Raw genomic sequence first — 14637 nt, 5'->3', positions numbered from 1 at the left:
TAGGAGTGAACCTTGTATTCTTTGACTGGCATTTCCCCCCCAAACACTCCTCAATCCCACTATTTTATTCTACTCCCATGAGTTCAACTCTTTGAGTTTTATTTACAAGTGAGATAATATATATAGTGTTTGTTTTCTATGGCTGGCTGCTTGTCGGTTAATACAGTGTCTACTACCACAAATGACAGGATTTCCATCTTCTCTCTCATTTCTGCTCTCTTCTCCCCCCTTCACTTCCCCGTGTGTGTGTGTGTGTGTGTGTGTGTGTTTGCTGTATGGAGGCCAGAGATTGCTGTCCCTTGCATTCATTCATTCTTTTCCTTTCTTTCTTTCTTTCTTTTTTTTTTTTTTTTTTTTTTTGGCTGTTGGAGACAGGGCTTCTCTGTTTAGCCCTGGCTATCCTGAAACTCACTATGTAGACCAGGCTGGCCTTGAACTCACAAAGAATCTCCTGCCTCTTCTTTTAATTCCATTGCTGGAATTAAAGGCATGTACCACCACCTCCTGAATTTTTTTTTTCAAACAGGGTCTCTTTACAATAGCCCTGGCTGGGGAAAATCTCACTCTAGAGACCATGGAGAGTCTCCTGCCTTTGCCTCCTGAGTTCTGGGATTAAAGTTGTGCACCACAATACCTGGCTATTTAAAATTTGTATTTTGTTTATTGTGTGCATAGGTGTTTTGCCTGCATGTATGTCTGTGTACCCTGTGCATGCAGTGTCTGTGGAGGTCAGGAGACAGTATCAGATCCCCTGGGATTGGAATTATAGATCGTTGCTAGCCATCATGTGAATGCTGGAAATTGAACCCTGGGTCTCCTGGAAGAGCAGCCAGTGCTTTTAACTGCTTATCTATCTCTCCACTTTATTTTTTGAGATAGTATTTCTCATTGAGCATAGAGTTTGCTGACTCAGCTAGGTTGGGTGGCATTTGAGACCCAGGAATCCTTCTGTCTTCTCCCTAGGACTGAGATCACAGATATGCACTATCACATGTTGGTGCTAGGAATCCAAACTTGGGACCATGAGAGCAGCAAGCCCTTTATCCACCGAGCCATCCCTGCAGCTCAGTTTCATTTTTCAAGGAAATTGTATTTGCGCTACATTTTCTTTACCCTTTCATTCATTAATAAGCACCGGGATTGATGTGATGTATTGGCTGTTCTGAATATGGAACATGCCTCTTTACATGCTAATTTCACTTCCTTTGGATTTTTGCCCAATAGTGGAATTGCTGAGTCGCATCATAGACTTGTTTGTTTAAAACAGTCTTTACTATGTAGCCCAAGCTGGACTCAATCTCATGATCCTCCTGTCTTGGTCTCCCAAGTCCTTGAATTCAAGCTTATGCCACCATGCCTAGTCTGTTTTTGATTTTTTTTGTTATTTTTTGTTAGGGCTGTAGCCCTACTAGGCAAATCCAAGAAATGTAGTCTTCTGCTCATTTTCTCATTGGGTAATGTTTTTCTTACTGTTGGCTTGTTTGGGATCCCCACATGTGTTAGTAGCCCTTATCAGATGTGTTTGCAGATACTCCCATTGCATAGTCTATCTCCTCCATCCCCCCCCCTCCCTCCCTCCCTCCTTCTCCCTCCCTCCCTCCCCCCTCTCTCTCTCATATATATGTATATATTAATGAAACATAAAAATATTTTCTCTCTAACATGGAATATTGAACAGCTAATAAAGGTCATAGTTTTCAAATATTGTTGAACGGCTTAGGTGAAATGTTTAAAGTATGCTACCAAATTTTTAAAAATCACATATGGAGCCAGGTGGTAGTGGTGCATGCCTTTCATTCCAGCACTCAGGAGGCAGAGGCAGGCAGATCTCTGTGAGTTCAAGGCTAGCCTGTTCTACTGAGCGAGTTTCAGGACAGGTTCCAAAATAATATAGAGAAACCCTGTCTTGAAAAACCAAAGAAAGGAAGGAAGGAAGGAAGGAAGGAAGGAAGGAAGGAAGGAAAGAAGGAAGGAAGGAAGGAAGGGAGGGAGTTGGTTCATAATTTAAGATACTTCAATGGTCTCATAGTACAAAAAGGGAAAGTGAAATACAACCAGTATTGTTGCCCATTATAGCAGTTGATTTTGTAATACTATTACTGTTTTAAGAAAATAATGTGGATTTTCTTTTAGGCCTGTTGATTGCATATTGTAGAAGATTTGATGTTCAAACCGGTTCTTCTTCTATATACTTTATTTCATCCACAATTGGTAAAGTTTTTTTTGTTTTTATTGTGTTGCATTATATTGTATGGAGAAAAAAACCAAAGGGCTAAAAAATACTAGTCTGTTTCTCTCTTTTTGTGACTTTTACATGAAGTGTTACAGATCATGTGCACAGCCCTAGGCATAAATCTATAAAATAGTATTTAAATACTAAATTATGAAAGCAGATGTCAGGCTGGGGGTAGCTCAGTTGGTGGAGTGCCTGCACAGTTTGCATCGTACCTTAGGCCTAGCCCCCAGCTCCACATACAGCAGTATGATGGCGTACCTGTAATCTCAACATGTGTATGAAAGAGGCAGGAGGACCAGGAACTCAACGTCCTCAACTACAGCAGTCTGAGCATCCTTGAATACATGAGACCCTGACTCAATAAATACATACATGAATACACATAGGTAATTAAGTAGTAAATGTAAAGGTTCACTCAGAAATATCCCCCCCCCCAATAGAGTTACTAAGAATATGAGCTTTGGTCTGAAGAGCTGTATTTTGGTGGGGAGCTAGGTGCAGGGGCTCTGATCAGCTCAAGTATGGTGAGCATGACTCTGACAGGCCTGGTCCATCTCCCCATTCCCTGCTTTGAAAAAACAAACAAAAAAACTTTTTAGATTACATCCCTAAAGCTAGCCTCTCAGATCTATTCCATTATTTGGCCACTTCCTCCTCCTGAGGCTGACTACCAAGGTCCACCTATCAAAGTATTGAAGTTCAGCAACCAAAAGCCCCCTTTGGTTCACCTAATTAGCATGCCCAATCACAATTAAACACCTCTTCATCCTAACACAGGGTTTCCCCTCTTAACTTTATAAACCATTTGCCTGTGTCTATCTCCTCTCTATCCAGAGGCAGTCCTTTGTCTCTCTGTGGCAGATAAATCTCCTTTGTGCTGAGAAGTTGGCCTTGGGGGGATCCTAAGCTGATACTTTTTCTTTCAATAAGTACCACTTTTTTTTTCTAAGACAGGGTTTCTCTGTGTATCCCTGGCTATCCTGGAACTTGATCTTTAGACCAGATGTGCCTTGAACTCAGAGATCTGCCTGCTTCTGCCTCCCTAGTGCTGGGATCAAGGGTGTGTAGCACCACTGCCCAGCTAAGTACCACTTTTTTAAAAAAGTGGAAATAAATGAAACAGCAAATCTAGTAAAAAGTTAGTAGAACACTTATTTAGAAGTTATATGTAAACCAACTCTCATTCAAATAACCTGTAAGGATAGTCATTTTATGGTTTTAAATAGTGAACTGTTGGGCTGAAGAGTTGGCACAGCAGTTAAGAGGACATGTTGCTCTTGCAGAGGACCCAGGTTCAAATCCCAGCTTCTACTTCGTGTCTCACAGTGTCTGTAACTTCAATCCCAGGTATCTGACTCCCTTTTCTGACCTCTGAGGGTCACGGTACACATACCTGCATGCAGCAAAACACCCATACACATATAATAACAAAATAAATCTGAGTGTGGTGCACGTGCCTTTAAGCCCAGTTCTCAGAGGCAGAGGCAGGTGGATCTCTGAGTTTGAGCCCAGCCTGGTCTACAGAGTGAGTTCCAGGACACTTAGGGCTACACAGAGAAACCCTGTCTCTGACCCCTGCCACCCCCCCCAAAAAAACCAAGGATAATTAAAAGCAGGAAGTGGTATACATTTGTAAATCTAGTACTCCAGAAGATGAGAAGTTCAAGGGCATTCTTGAATACGTATCAAGTTCAAGGCTAGTCTGGTTTCCATGGAACACTGTCACAGAAACAAAAACAAATTAATGGGACAGTCATACTCTGTAATTTATATCACAAGATTTTAAGGACTTTAAATTAAAAGACCAGGAGCATGCCTTTAATCCCAGCACTCAGGAGGCAGAGACAGGAGGATCTCAGTGAATTTGAGGCCAGCCTGGTCTATAGAGTGAGTTCTAGGACAGCCAGGGATATGTAGTGAGACCCTGCTTCTAAAAAAATTGAGGTTTTATTTATTTTATTTATTTATTGAATTACCTGGAACACAAGTAGCACCTAAAATGTTTATGACTTGATTTTTCTAGCATAGTGTATAGATAACCATGAGTATATATGTGAATTAATGTTGTAAGTTGTTAGTTCCCTGGTACAGCAGGGCAGTCATCACTTCTGTTTCTGTGAAATGTTAATAGGACATTGAAAAGGATAGGAGGCTCTGCTATCTCCAAGTATTCTGGATGGGTGTTTCAACATCCACGCACCAAAAGGTCTTAATGCTTGGGCAAAATGGCCCGAACCAGAGTCACAGATGCCCCTGCAAGGCTTTCTAGTTCATGGAGAGTTAAGTTTCTGTGTTAGGAGAGAGCAGTGACACTGGAAATGGGAACCCCAACAGCATGAAAGAAAGCTAGTGAGGGGAAGGGGAAGAAGTGGAGAGAGGACCAGAGGGAAGTGAGGAGGGGAAGACCAGAGGAGGGGGAGGGAGACAGATGCTCCACAGTAACAAGAAAAGAGATGAGGTAGTAAGCACAGCACCCTCTGATGGAGTAAGACCCAGGGCTGCCCCAGGCCTTTTCTTGTTGGTCACCAGCCAGCTCCCAAATCACTACACAGAGGCAACCTAGTTTTGAATGCTCAGGGTTAGCTTTTCTAGCTAACTCTTAACTTAAACTGTTTCTCTTCGTCTATCTTTTCCCTTAGGGCCTTTTACTTTTCTTGCTGAATATATTACTTTCACTGCTTCTCGTGTCTGTCTGGCTTCTGGCCTCAGGTGTCTCCCTCATTTTCTCCTTCTCTCTTTCTTCCTTTCTCTCTTTTTTTTTTTTTTGAGCCTAGATTTTTCCTCCTATTTATTTTCTCTGCCTGTCAGCTCCACCTATCCTTTCTTTTGCCTAACTACTGGCCATTCAGCTCTTTATTAGACCAATCAGATGCCTTAGGCAGGCAAGGTGGAAAAAAAAGCAACACATCTTTACATAATTAAACATTGTTAAACAAATGCAGCATAAAACAAGAGTAACACACCTTTACACAGTTAATATTATGCAGCATAAACAAATGTAATACATCTTTACATAAAATAATTTCCACAACACAGTACCAGTCAATATGATGGAGTCAAGAATGCTCAGTCAAAAGACAGCAATAGGAGTATTTGTCAGTTCTGCTGTGTGCTTTGGGCAGCTCACTTAACCTCTCTGATCTTCCATCATCTCATCTTTACATTATGTAGCTAGACTAAATTGTCTGTAAAGGTCTTTGCCCCTTCAGCAGTCCATGACCCTGCATTCATATATCATGCCAGATCAGTGGGAAACGTCAAAATGATGTTTGGTATGTACTTGTTAAGGAAGTCTATAGTCTGTATTGGGGCAATCTTAAGATTTGGTTTGTTTCTACTTACGTGATATGTGCCTCTAGTGAGTGCAGGTACACGAAGAGGCCAGAATCATCAGACCCTCTGGGAGCTGTGGTGCAGGCAATTGTAAAAGCCCAGCACCCATAGCAGTTGGCTCATCTGCCTGTAACACCAGTTCCAGGGCCTCAAGCACCTCTAACCAGTCACGGTCACAAATCCACACAGATACAAACCCATAATTTTAAAGATAGGTCTTATTTAAAGATGTCTTCAGAAACATTTGAAGATTAATATTTTAATGGGGAAGGAAGAACCCACTCCTGGAAGCATGTAAAATTGACCTGGCTTCTGTTTTCCCACAGCTTATGCTGTTGGCATGATAATTACATTTGTTGTCCTGGTGCTGATGAAGAAGGGGCAGCCTGCTCTCCTCTATTTAGTACCTTGTACACTTCTTGCTGCCTCAATCGTTGCCTGGAGTCGTAAGGAGATGAAAAAGTTCTGGAAAGGGAGCAGCTATCAGGTATGTGCTTACACTTTATAAGTCACTGGCTGTTATGCTATCGTCCTTCTATAGCAAATCTTTATGTGTCAGAAGCTTACTATAACCCAGGAAACCCTGAGGTCCTCTGCTGTGGCATGGGTTCTTGGTGCCCACGGTAAGTGAATGCTGAAGCCCTGCAAAGTCAGCGTGAGAAGACATTGGGAAAGCAGAGCATTACAACATGTATTCAAGGTCCCATAAACATCATGCAATATGCAACTATATAAAATAAATGCTGAAGTTTGAAACTGACATTAGAAATTGATAGTAAGAGACACAAAGTTTTGAAAATGAAAATACGTGTTCTTTCCAGCATTTGAATGTCCCAAACTAACTTCAGGTGGGTCCTCATGTCAGACTTAAGTGGATCAAAATTGCCCTTTTTTTTTTTTTTTTGAGACAGTGTTTCTCTGTGGCTTTGGAGGCTGTCCTGGAACTAGCTCTTGTAGACCAGGCTGGTCTCAAACTCACAGAGATCCACCTGCCTCTGTCTCCCAAAGATTGTCCTTTCTTTAAAATTCCTATACAAAGAAAAATCATAATTTCAGATCTCTTTCCTAAATGTTCTTGCTGGTCCGGAAACGTTGGTTTGCATCAAAATTGAAGAGAGTTGAGAAGCCCTCTCCTAGAGAGTTGAGAGCCCTCTCCTGCTCAGTACTGGCCTCTTCCCAGAGGCGTTTTGTTAAGCAGTTACTTTTGATGTGTTGCAGTAAAGTGAACCGCCCCCTCCATCTGTCCTCATGCATGTGTATCAGTAGTCATGTGAACAGAGAGACACTTGGAGTAGGTGGCTGCAACTTTTCTTACCAGAGAAACAGTTCAAATGTCTCACAGTATCTTTTGTAGTATTTAAGAAATGATGGCCAACATTATATCACAGGCTTCTGTAACTGAAAAGGTACTGGTTTAGAATTCTTTCTGGTAAATATTGCAGTTTCTTTTTGAGATTTAAATAAAATAATAATACCTACTTTACCCACTTATCAGTGCTATTGGCTCAACACAGAAGGTGTTTATGATCACAAGGTCCTTCATTAAACTAGTAAGATAGCTGCAATTTTTTCATGAAGATGGCACCCACATCAATTTTTTTTTTTTTTTTTTTGGTTTTTACGAGACAGGGTTTCTCTGTATTGTTTCGGAGGCTATTGGTCCAGCCCGGCCTCGAACTCACAGAGATCTGCCTGCCTCTGCCTCCCGAGTGCTGGGATTAAAGGCATGCGCTACCACCGCCTGGCCCACATCAATTTTTTTCCCTAGTGCTGGAGATCAAACCTAGAGATCCCATATGGTAGGTGCACAGGTGTGTGTGTGTGTGTGTGTGTGTGTGTGTGTGTGTGTGTGTGTGTGTGTGTGTGTTTAAATAAAAGAGTATCCCATCATGTATAGTGACCCTAAACCTGTAATCCCAACTCTTGGGAGATGAAGGCTGGAGGATGAAGAGTTTAAGACCAACCTCAAACACATAGCAAATTAGACACCCTATTTTAATAAATTAATAAAAGTGTTCTAAACTACTACTAATTTTTGAATATCTTATCCTCAAAATGGCTCTGTATTCTTTTTAATACTTTTATGTTTCTGCATTTAATGACTATTTATTGAACAGCTCTATGGGGTAAGTATGATTTCAGATACTGACTCTACAGGATGAACAAGTTTCAAGTGGACCTTCTCCTGTGGCCTTGTGAAAGTTACTAGGAAATGCAGGCAGAGTCATTAGAAAGTGTAGTGAATGCATTGATAATGGAAAAGTATCATGGTACTTAGGGGTGGGACATCTAGGACCAAGAATTCAGGACAAGTTAATGGGTGATTTGGAGAAGGGCTTCTAAACCTGTTTAAATCTCACTTGAAACTGGAATATATGTTCATCTTAAAGGAATCATGTCTTCAGACGTTGCAAGGGAAGAAAGCTGGCATGTTATGAGAACTGAGTGGAGCTTAGGGGAGTGATGAGAACGGATGAAGGACCTTTTCTTACTTAGGCTTTCTATTGCTCTGAGACACCATGAGCATGGAAACTCTTATAAAGGAAACATTTAACTTATGGCTGGCTTACAGTTTCAAAGGTTTAGTCTATTGCCATGTCAAGAAGCATGACAGCGTGCAGGCAGACATGGTGCTGGAGAAGGAGCTGGGAGTTCTACATCTTGATTCACAGGCAGCAGAAGGAGACTGTGTGTCACACTGGGCATAGCTTGTGCATAGGAGACCTTACAGCCCACCCCCACAGTGACACACTTCCTCTAACAAGGCCACACTTTCTCCCAACAAGGCCACACCTCCTAACAGTGCCACTCCCTCTGAGCCATGCATTCAAACACATGAGTGTTTGGGGGCCATTGCTATTCAAACCACCACACTAGCTAGGGTAGTGAACTTCTTCTGCCTTCCGGAGAGGGAGAGCTAGGCTGCTAGGTGAACCTGTCAGTGGTTCCCAGCTTCCCTTCTCTGTTGTTTTTATGTATTTCATTTATAATTTGTTGTAAAAAATCTGCTGGATATATATTAATATTCACTTGGTGGTGGTGATGGCGGCAGCAGCAACAACAACAGCAACGGTGCACGCCTTTAATCCTTGCATTTGGGAGGCAGAGGCAGGTGAATCTCTAGTTTGGAGCCAATCTGGTCTACAGAATGAGTTCCAGGACAGCCAGAACTGCACAAAGGAATCCTGTCTTGAAAAACCAAAAAAATTATTATATTTGCCGCATTTTGTTTTGTTTTGTTTTTACGAGACAGGGTTTCTCTGTATTGTTTTGGAGGCTGTCGGTCCAGCCCGGCCTCGAACTCACAGAGATCCGCCTGCCTCTGCCTCCCGAGTGCTGGGATTAAAGGCGTGCGCCACCACCGCCCAGCTATTTGCTGCATTCTTAATCACTTATTTTTACCCAGACAATTCTTCTTAAGGGGCTTTCTGGGAAGTGGTAAAATTGATATGAAAAGATGCTCATTGCAGCACGTCTAGCCTTCTTTGTTCTACTTAAGTAAATATGAGTTAATGTCGTTGACAGCTAATGTTCTAAAAGTCTGTCTATAGACTCTGTTTTTACTTCAGTAAGTGTGTTTTAATTACAAAGTAATATATTTGTTTATTGGTTGGTTTGAGTCTTTTAAGACAGGGCCTCACTATTAATTCCAGGCTGTCTTAAACTCAAATGTAGTGCCTGATAACCTTGGGCTTTCAGAAATCCTCTTGCTTTACCCTCCTGCATGCTGTGATTATAAGAGTCTCTGGTACCATTCTTCAGCTCGTATTTGTATTTTTAATTAAAATGTTTTCAGATGTATTTATGCTCAGTAGGGGAGGTGCCTGCAGAGCCTAGATGATCCCTTGAAGGGGGGATTACGGGTTTATACTAGGAACCGAACTCAGGGGCCTCTGAAGAGCAGCAAGCAACTTTTAACCACTCATCCATCTCTCCAGCCCTCATTTTTGTATTTTTCAGATAAGAAATACAGAAGTGGGGCTGCAGACATAGTCCAGAATATATATTGATCTTCTAAAAGACCACAGTTCAGTTCCCAGCCCTGACATCCAAGCAGCTCACAGCTGTCAGTAACTCTTGTTCTGGGGAGCCCTACACACCTTAAAGGGTTCCTGCACTCATGTGCACAGATTTTGTTTATTTACTAAAAATAAAATAAATCTTGAAAAATATACAGGGGCTAGAGAGATGGCTTAATGGTTGGGAACACTGGCTGCTCTTGTAGAGGATCGGAGTATAGTTCCCAGCATCCACATGAGAGAAAAATGAAGTAAAGTGTAAGGTTTGTGGGGTGCTATTTGTCTTCCTAATAGTAAATCAAGTGGAATGAAATTTGTGCAGTAGCTTCAAACAAGCTATTTGCTCTGATACTCTCAGCTCGTTGATGTCCAGTGAACAGTGTGTCTCTTAATGTCACTGGTACTTGTAATTATTTTTAGAAGTCACAAGCTATCAGTCACGAGTTGTGATACAAAGGTACTTACAGGGACTGCTTGGGGATCAGGAGCTCCAGTTACTCAGGTTAATTTATTAGACGGTTTTCAGAGATTAGTTCTAAACGAGTAGAAGATTGTAAACGCCAGGTTGGCTGGCCCCGTTTCAGAAGACAACTTTTCAAACAGATTGCCTATTTACAAATGTGAAATAATGGTTTTGCCAGTTAATTTTAATGGCTGTGTAGGTTGTTGAGTTTTTATAAATACTTCATGTTTGTTCTGTGTATTTCTCTATTGTTTTTACTGAAATCTTAGCAAATAAGAAGTAGAAATGATAACTTTCAATTAGTAGACTTTGAAATCGTTTTGTTGTAGCCGGGCAGTAGTGAGTGGTTCATGCCTTTAATCCCAGCACTCAGGAGGCAGGTGAATCTCTGTGAGTTCTAGACCAGCCTCGTCTACAGAGTGAGTTCCAGGACAGCCTGCAAAGCCACAAAGAACCTTGTCTCGAGAAAAAAAAAAAAAAAAAAAAGAAGAAGAAGAAATTGTTTTGTTGTTGTTTAGCTTTGTTTTTGGAACACATGGAGAGTGTCTCACTGTATAGTCTAGTTTGCCTAAAACTCATCCTGCTTCAACTTCCTGCCTGCCAGGATCACAGCCATGTACTCCCATGACTGGCTAATTAATATATCTATATTTAGAGCTGGGATTATAGTGCCCAGTGGGATACCTAAGAATTAGGAAAGCAGAAACCTGTTATAATGCTGGGTACATAGCTCTTACTCTCCAGGGTGCTTGCCAGGTACACAGATCACAGAGAAGAAAAGTGTTGTGTTTTCCCCACCCCCTCCCGTCCCTTCTCATTCTGTTTCAGGTCTCCCACAACCCTGGCCTTCTGACAGAAGAAAGGGCTCCTAAATGTATCTATGTGTGTATCTACGATTTTAAGTGTGATTAAAATGAACTGTCCCACATCTGCACCTTATGTCTCATGCTGTGGAATGCTCAATGTTACCTATCCTGATTGGCTTATATTTGTTTCTAAACTCATTCAAGTTTATTGTGTATTTTTGTGATGCTGTAAAGGGAACTCAGGGCTCCCATATGCTAAGTGATCCCTTTACATCCCCATCCTTCGATTTTTTTTTCTCTCCTAGAAGTGCTATGAACATGAAACTGCCTTAATCTAGATGTTATCTTTGACAAAGACTGTGGCCTTTGATAACTGTGGTTGCTGATGGGTGGGCTTTACTGGAAAGGTCTCAGCTGAAAGCCTCAGGTTAGAGACACTCTTGTTTGGCAAGTCCAGATATCCCTCCTTCTAAAAAAAAGTGAAATATTTAGAATCTTAAAAAAAGAAAGAAACATTTATATTGCTGGCCTTTCCATCTTCTGATTCTCAGTTACAGAAAAAGGAAAACATAATGATTCTGAAATCTTGTTAATTGGTCTAAAAGTCTTTGCCTTTTTATTAGTAGGAATTTTTATTTATGTAATATTTCCAAACTTCATGTTTTGTTTTGTTTTTTTGGTTTTTACGAGACAGGGTTTCTCTGTATTGTTTCGGAGGCTATCGGTCCAGCCCAGCCTCGAACTCACAGAGATCCGCCTGCCTCTGCCTCCCGAGTGCTGGGATTAAAGGCGTGCGCCACCAACGCCCGGCTCAAGTGCTCTTAATCTCTGAGCCATCTCTTTCTTGGTTTTGAGATAAGGTCTCTGTGTTACTCTGGCTATCCTGCAACTTGCTGTGTAGACCAGGCTGGCTATGAACTCACAGAGATTGACCCCTTTCGGCCTCCTGAGTGCTGGGATTAAAAAGCTGCTGGAGAAATAGCTCAGTTGGATATGGGGGTGGGGGGAACTGGGAGGAATAGAGGAAAGGGAAACTAATCAGGATATATTGTAATGAGAAAAGAATCTGTTTTTAATAAAAGGGAAAAGTGGGGCGGGGCGGGGCGGGGCGATAGCTCGGCTGGTAAAGTGCTTCCTGAACAGGCATGGAGGTGTGATTTCAATGCCTAGCACTCATTTAAAAGCCATGTGGAAGGACGGGGTGACACTTGCCTTTTAATCCCAGCACTCTGGAGGCAGAAGCATATGTATCTCTGTTCGTTTCAGGCTACCTAGGACTACATAAGTGAGACTCTCTTAAAAATATAAAAGTTAAAAAAAAGAAAAGGAAACTAAGTTCAGTGGGGATGGGTCATGGAGAGAAAAGAACCCTGGGACTCTCTGGCCAGCAAGCTCCAGGCTTAACAACAGTGGAAGGAGCTGAGGAAGATAACCACACACATGTGCATACACGTGCCTGTTTATGAGGATGTACACATGGCGCATGTCCGTGCACACGCGCGCACACACACACACACACACACACACACACACACACACACACACACACACCACAAAACCAGAATACTCTGGAAAGCAAGTTTAACATTTACATTTTCTGATATCTTTCATTTATGCCTAGGTAATGGACCATCTGGACTATTCAACAAATGAAGAAAGCCCAGTGACTACTGATGAGCAGGCTGAGCAGCAGTAATTACGTGGACCTACAATGATGTGCTGTTGACTTTTTACAAATAGAATTCAACACACACACACACCCCTTTTTTATTTGGCTTTTTGAGACAGTCAGTATTGGAGCTCACAGCCCTCCTGCCTCTGACTCCCAATTGTTTGGGACTATAGCTGGGCACCACCATACCCAGCAAGTTTTAAATCAAAGTTTGAACTGAAAATTGGAAACATTTGCAGTGATGTTTGCCAATCCATATATTTTTATGAGCTGGTAAAATTCATCGTACATATCGAAAATGCATTTTCTTTTAATTATGTTAAAGTTGTGCCTCACAATCAATGAGTTTTCAAATGTAGTTTTCAAATGTATTATATACATTATATTTTTCTAAAAAGAAAAAAAAGGCACCTTGACCCTCCCTTGTACTTTTCTTACTAAAATATTTCTCCAAATTCTAAGGATAGATCATTTATAAGTGTCAAAGCATATTTCTTGAGTAGATGTTTTTGTTCAAGATTTATGCAAATCTTATCCCCTCTATAGGAATAACTGCTCAAGGCTATGCAAGAAAGCAGTTCAGCAGCAAAAAGTGGTCTTTTATCATGTAGAAGTTTAAAAAGAATACAAGGAAGTACATAGTAACAATCCCTTTCTAGTTTAAGTTTAAACGTTTTCTTTGCCTTTGGTTTTATTTCATGTGCATGGGTCTTTTGCCTTTATACAAATCTGTCTGTGCACCACATCTGTGCCTGGTGCCCAAGGAGCCTGGAAGAGGGTGAGCTGCCATGTGGGTGCTGGGACTTGAACCCAGGTCCTCTGGAAGAGCAACCAGTGCTCTTAACTGCTGAGCCATCTTTCCCGCCTTTAGCTTTAAGTTGTTAAAAACTTGCAACCCTTTTTTAAACTTGAGTACCTAAATTACTTCAGGCTGCATATGTATTATATTAGACTATTTTTTTAGATAGAAGAAAACTTAATATATAGAAATAGACATTAGAAGGACACAAAAAAACTGAATCTAGTTTCTATCAGTACTCCATTTACTTGAAGATACATATTAAATTTCTGTACTTACTCAAGTTTTGTTTTGGTTTTTCTGATCTTTGAAATTTGGTTCCATTGATTAGGTAAGGTTTCATCTTTTATTTTTCTTATCTGATTAGATATTATATGTATAATTTATTGTTTGCCTGAACCATCCTAACAATCTCCCCATTGTCCATCATCGCCCCTGGTTTCCAGTCCTCTCTTCCCATAAGTGAACACTGCTGAACTTGGAGGGATGTGTGCTGTTCAGGGTACAAATGTACTTTTGTTCATCAGGTTTTATCACCTCTAAAATGAGTTGTTAGAACAGTTATCATTCTGCTAACTTGCAACTTGAAAGAAATAATTTTCTTTTCATCCTTTGCAAAATCTCAGGTGTTTTTCTAGAAATTATCTCTGAAATTATTTTAATTTCCATAAGAAAGTACCAAGTGACAAGTCATTACAAAAGCTCAGGATTATGCATCTGTGTAAATAATGCACACTCGTATGTGAACAAATCCAGTCTTTAATGTTAAAACCAACTCAGCTTATTCAAAGGTAAAAACTAGTGCATTGAAAAATGGACTAGACCTTTGATATTTGAACTAAAGTTCAATCCGATACTTCTGTTTAATTGTTAACTTTTGCTGAGTACATGGCAGGGAGGCTACATCGACAGCCTCTTTCTATTCAGTGCAGGCCTGGGGTCTTCTCTTTACAGCAAACGAGCTGTTCGAGGAGAAACAAGTTAAGTGACATTTTACAATTCCAACTGTACTTTCACTTATAATGTCAATAAAATGCTTGCCAAAATACAGCTGTTTTACTAACATCTGCATCCTCCTTCAAGTCTGATATTCAAAAGCACCAGTTATGTTTTATGAAGAATGTTAAAGAAAATTAGCCTTTTAAAAACTACTTTGAAAGCCGGGCGTTGGTGGCGCACGCCTTTAATCCCAGCACTCGGGAGGCAGAGGCAGGCGGATCTCTGTGAGTTTGAGGTCAGCCTGGTCTACAAGAGCTAGTTCCAGGACAGCCTCCAAAGCCACAGAGAAACCCTGTCTCCAAAAACCAAA

The 14637-nt window shown here is 41.0% G+C and overlaps 1 protein-coding gene across 4 annotated transcripts in view; it reads left to right on the top strand.

Moving 5' to 3' along the window:
* Positions 1-14376, top strand: part of Sppl2a (signal peptide peptidase like 2A) — a 35891-nt gene extending 21515 nt beyond the window's left edge. For 2 of the 4 annotated variants that reach the window (XM_013112385.3, XM_005068465.4), the window contains 3 exons: positions 2134-2211; positions 5896-6056; positions 12479-14376. In XM_013112385.3, coding sequence (XP_012967839.1) covers positions 2134-2211; positions 5896-6056; positions 12479-12553 — 314 coding nt within the window. In that variant the 3' untranslated portion in view covers positions 12554-14376. The remainder of the gene's footprint in view (positions 1-2133; positions 2212-5895; positions 6057-12478) is intronic. The other 2 variants (XM_040746236.1, XM_040746237.1) reach the window with 1 other exon arrangement.
* The last annotated feature ends 261 nt before the right edge of the window (positions 14377-14637 follow it).

Source organism: Mesocricetus auratus, unplaced genomic scaffold (assembly GCF_017639785.1).
Source record: "Mesocricetus auratus isolate SY011 unplaced genomic scaffold, BCM_Maur_2.0 Super-Scaffold_100004, whole genome shotgun sequence".
Lineage (NCBI taxonomy): Eukaryota > Metazoa > Chordata > Mammalia > Rodentia > Cricetidae > Mesocricetus > Mesocricetus auratus.
This window is presented reverse-complemented; position numbering and strand designations above follow the sequence as displayed.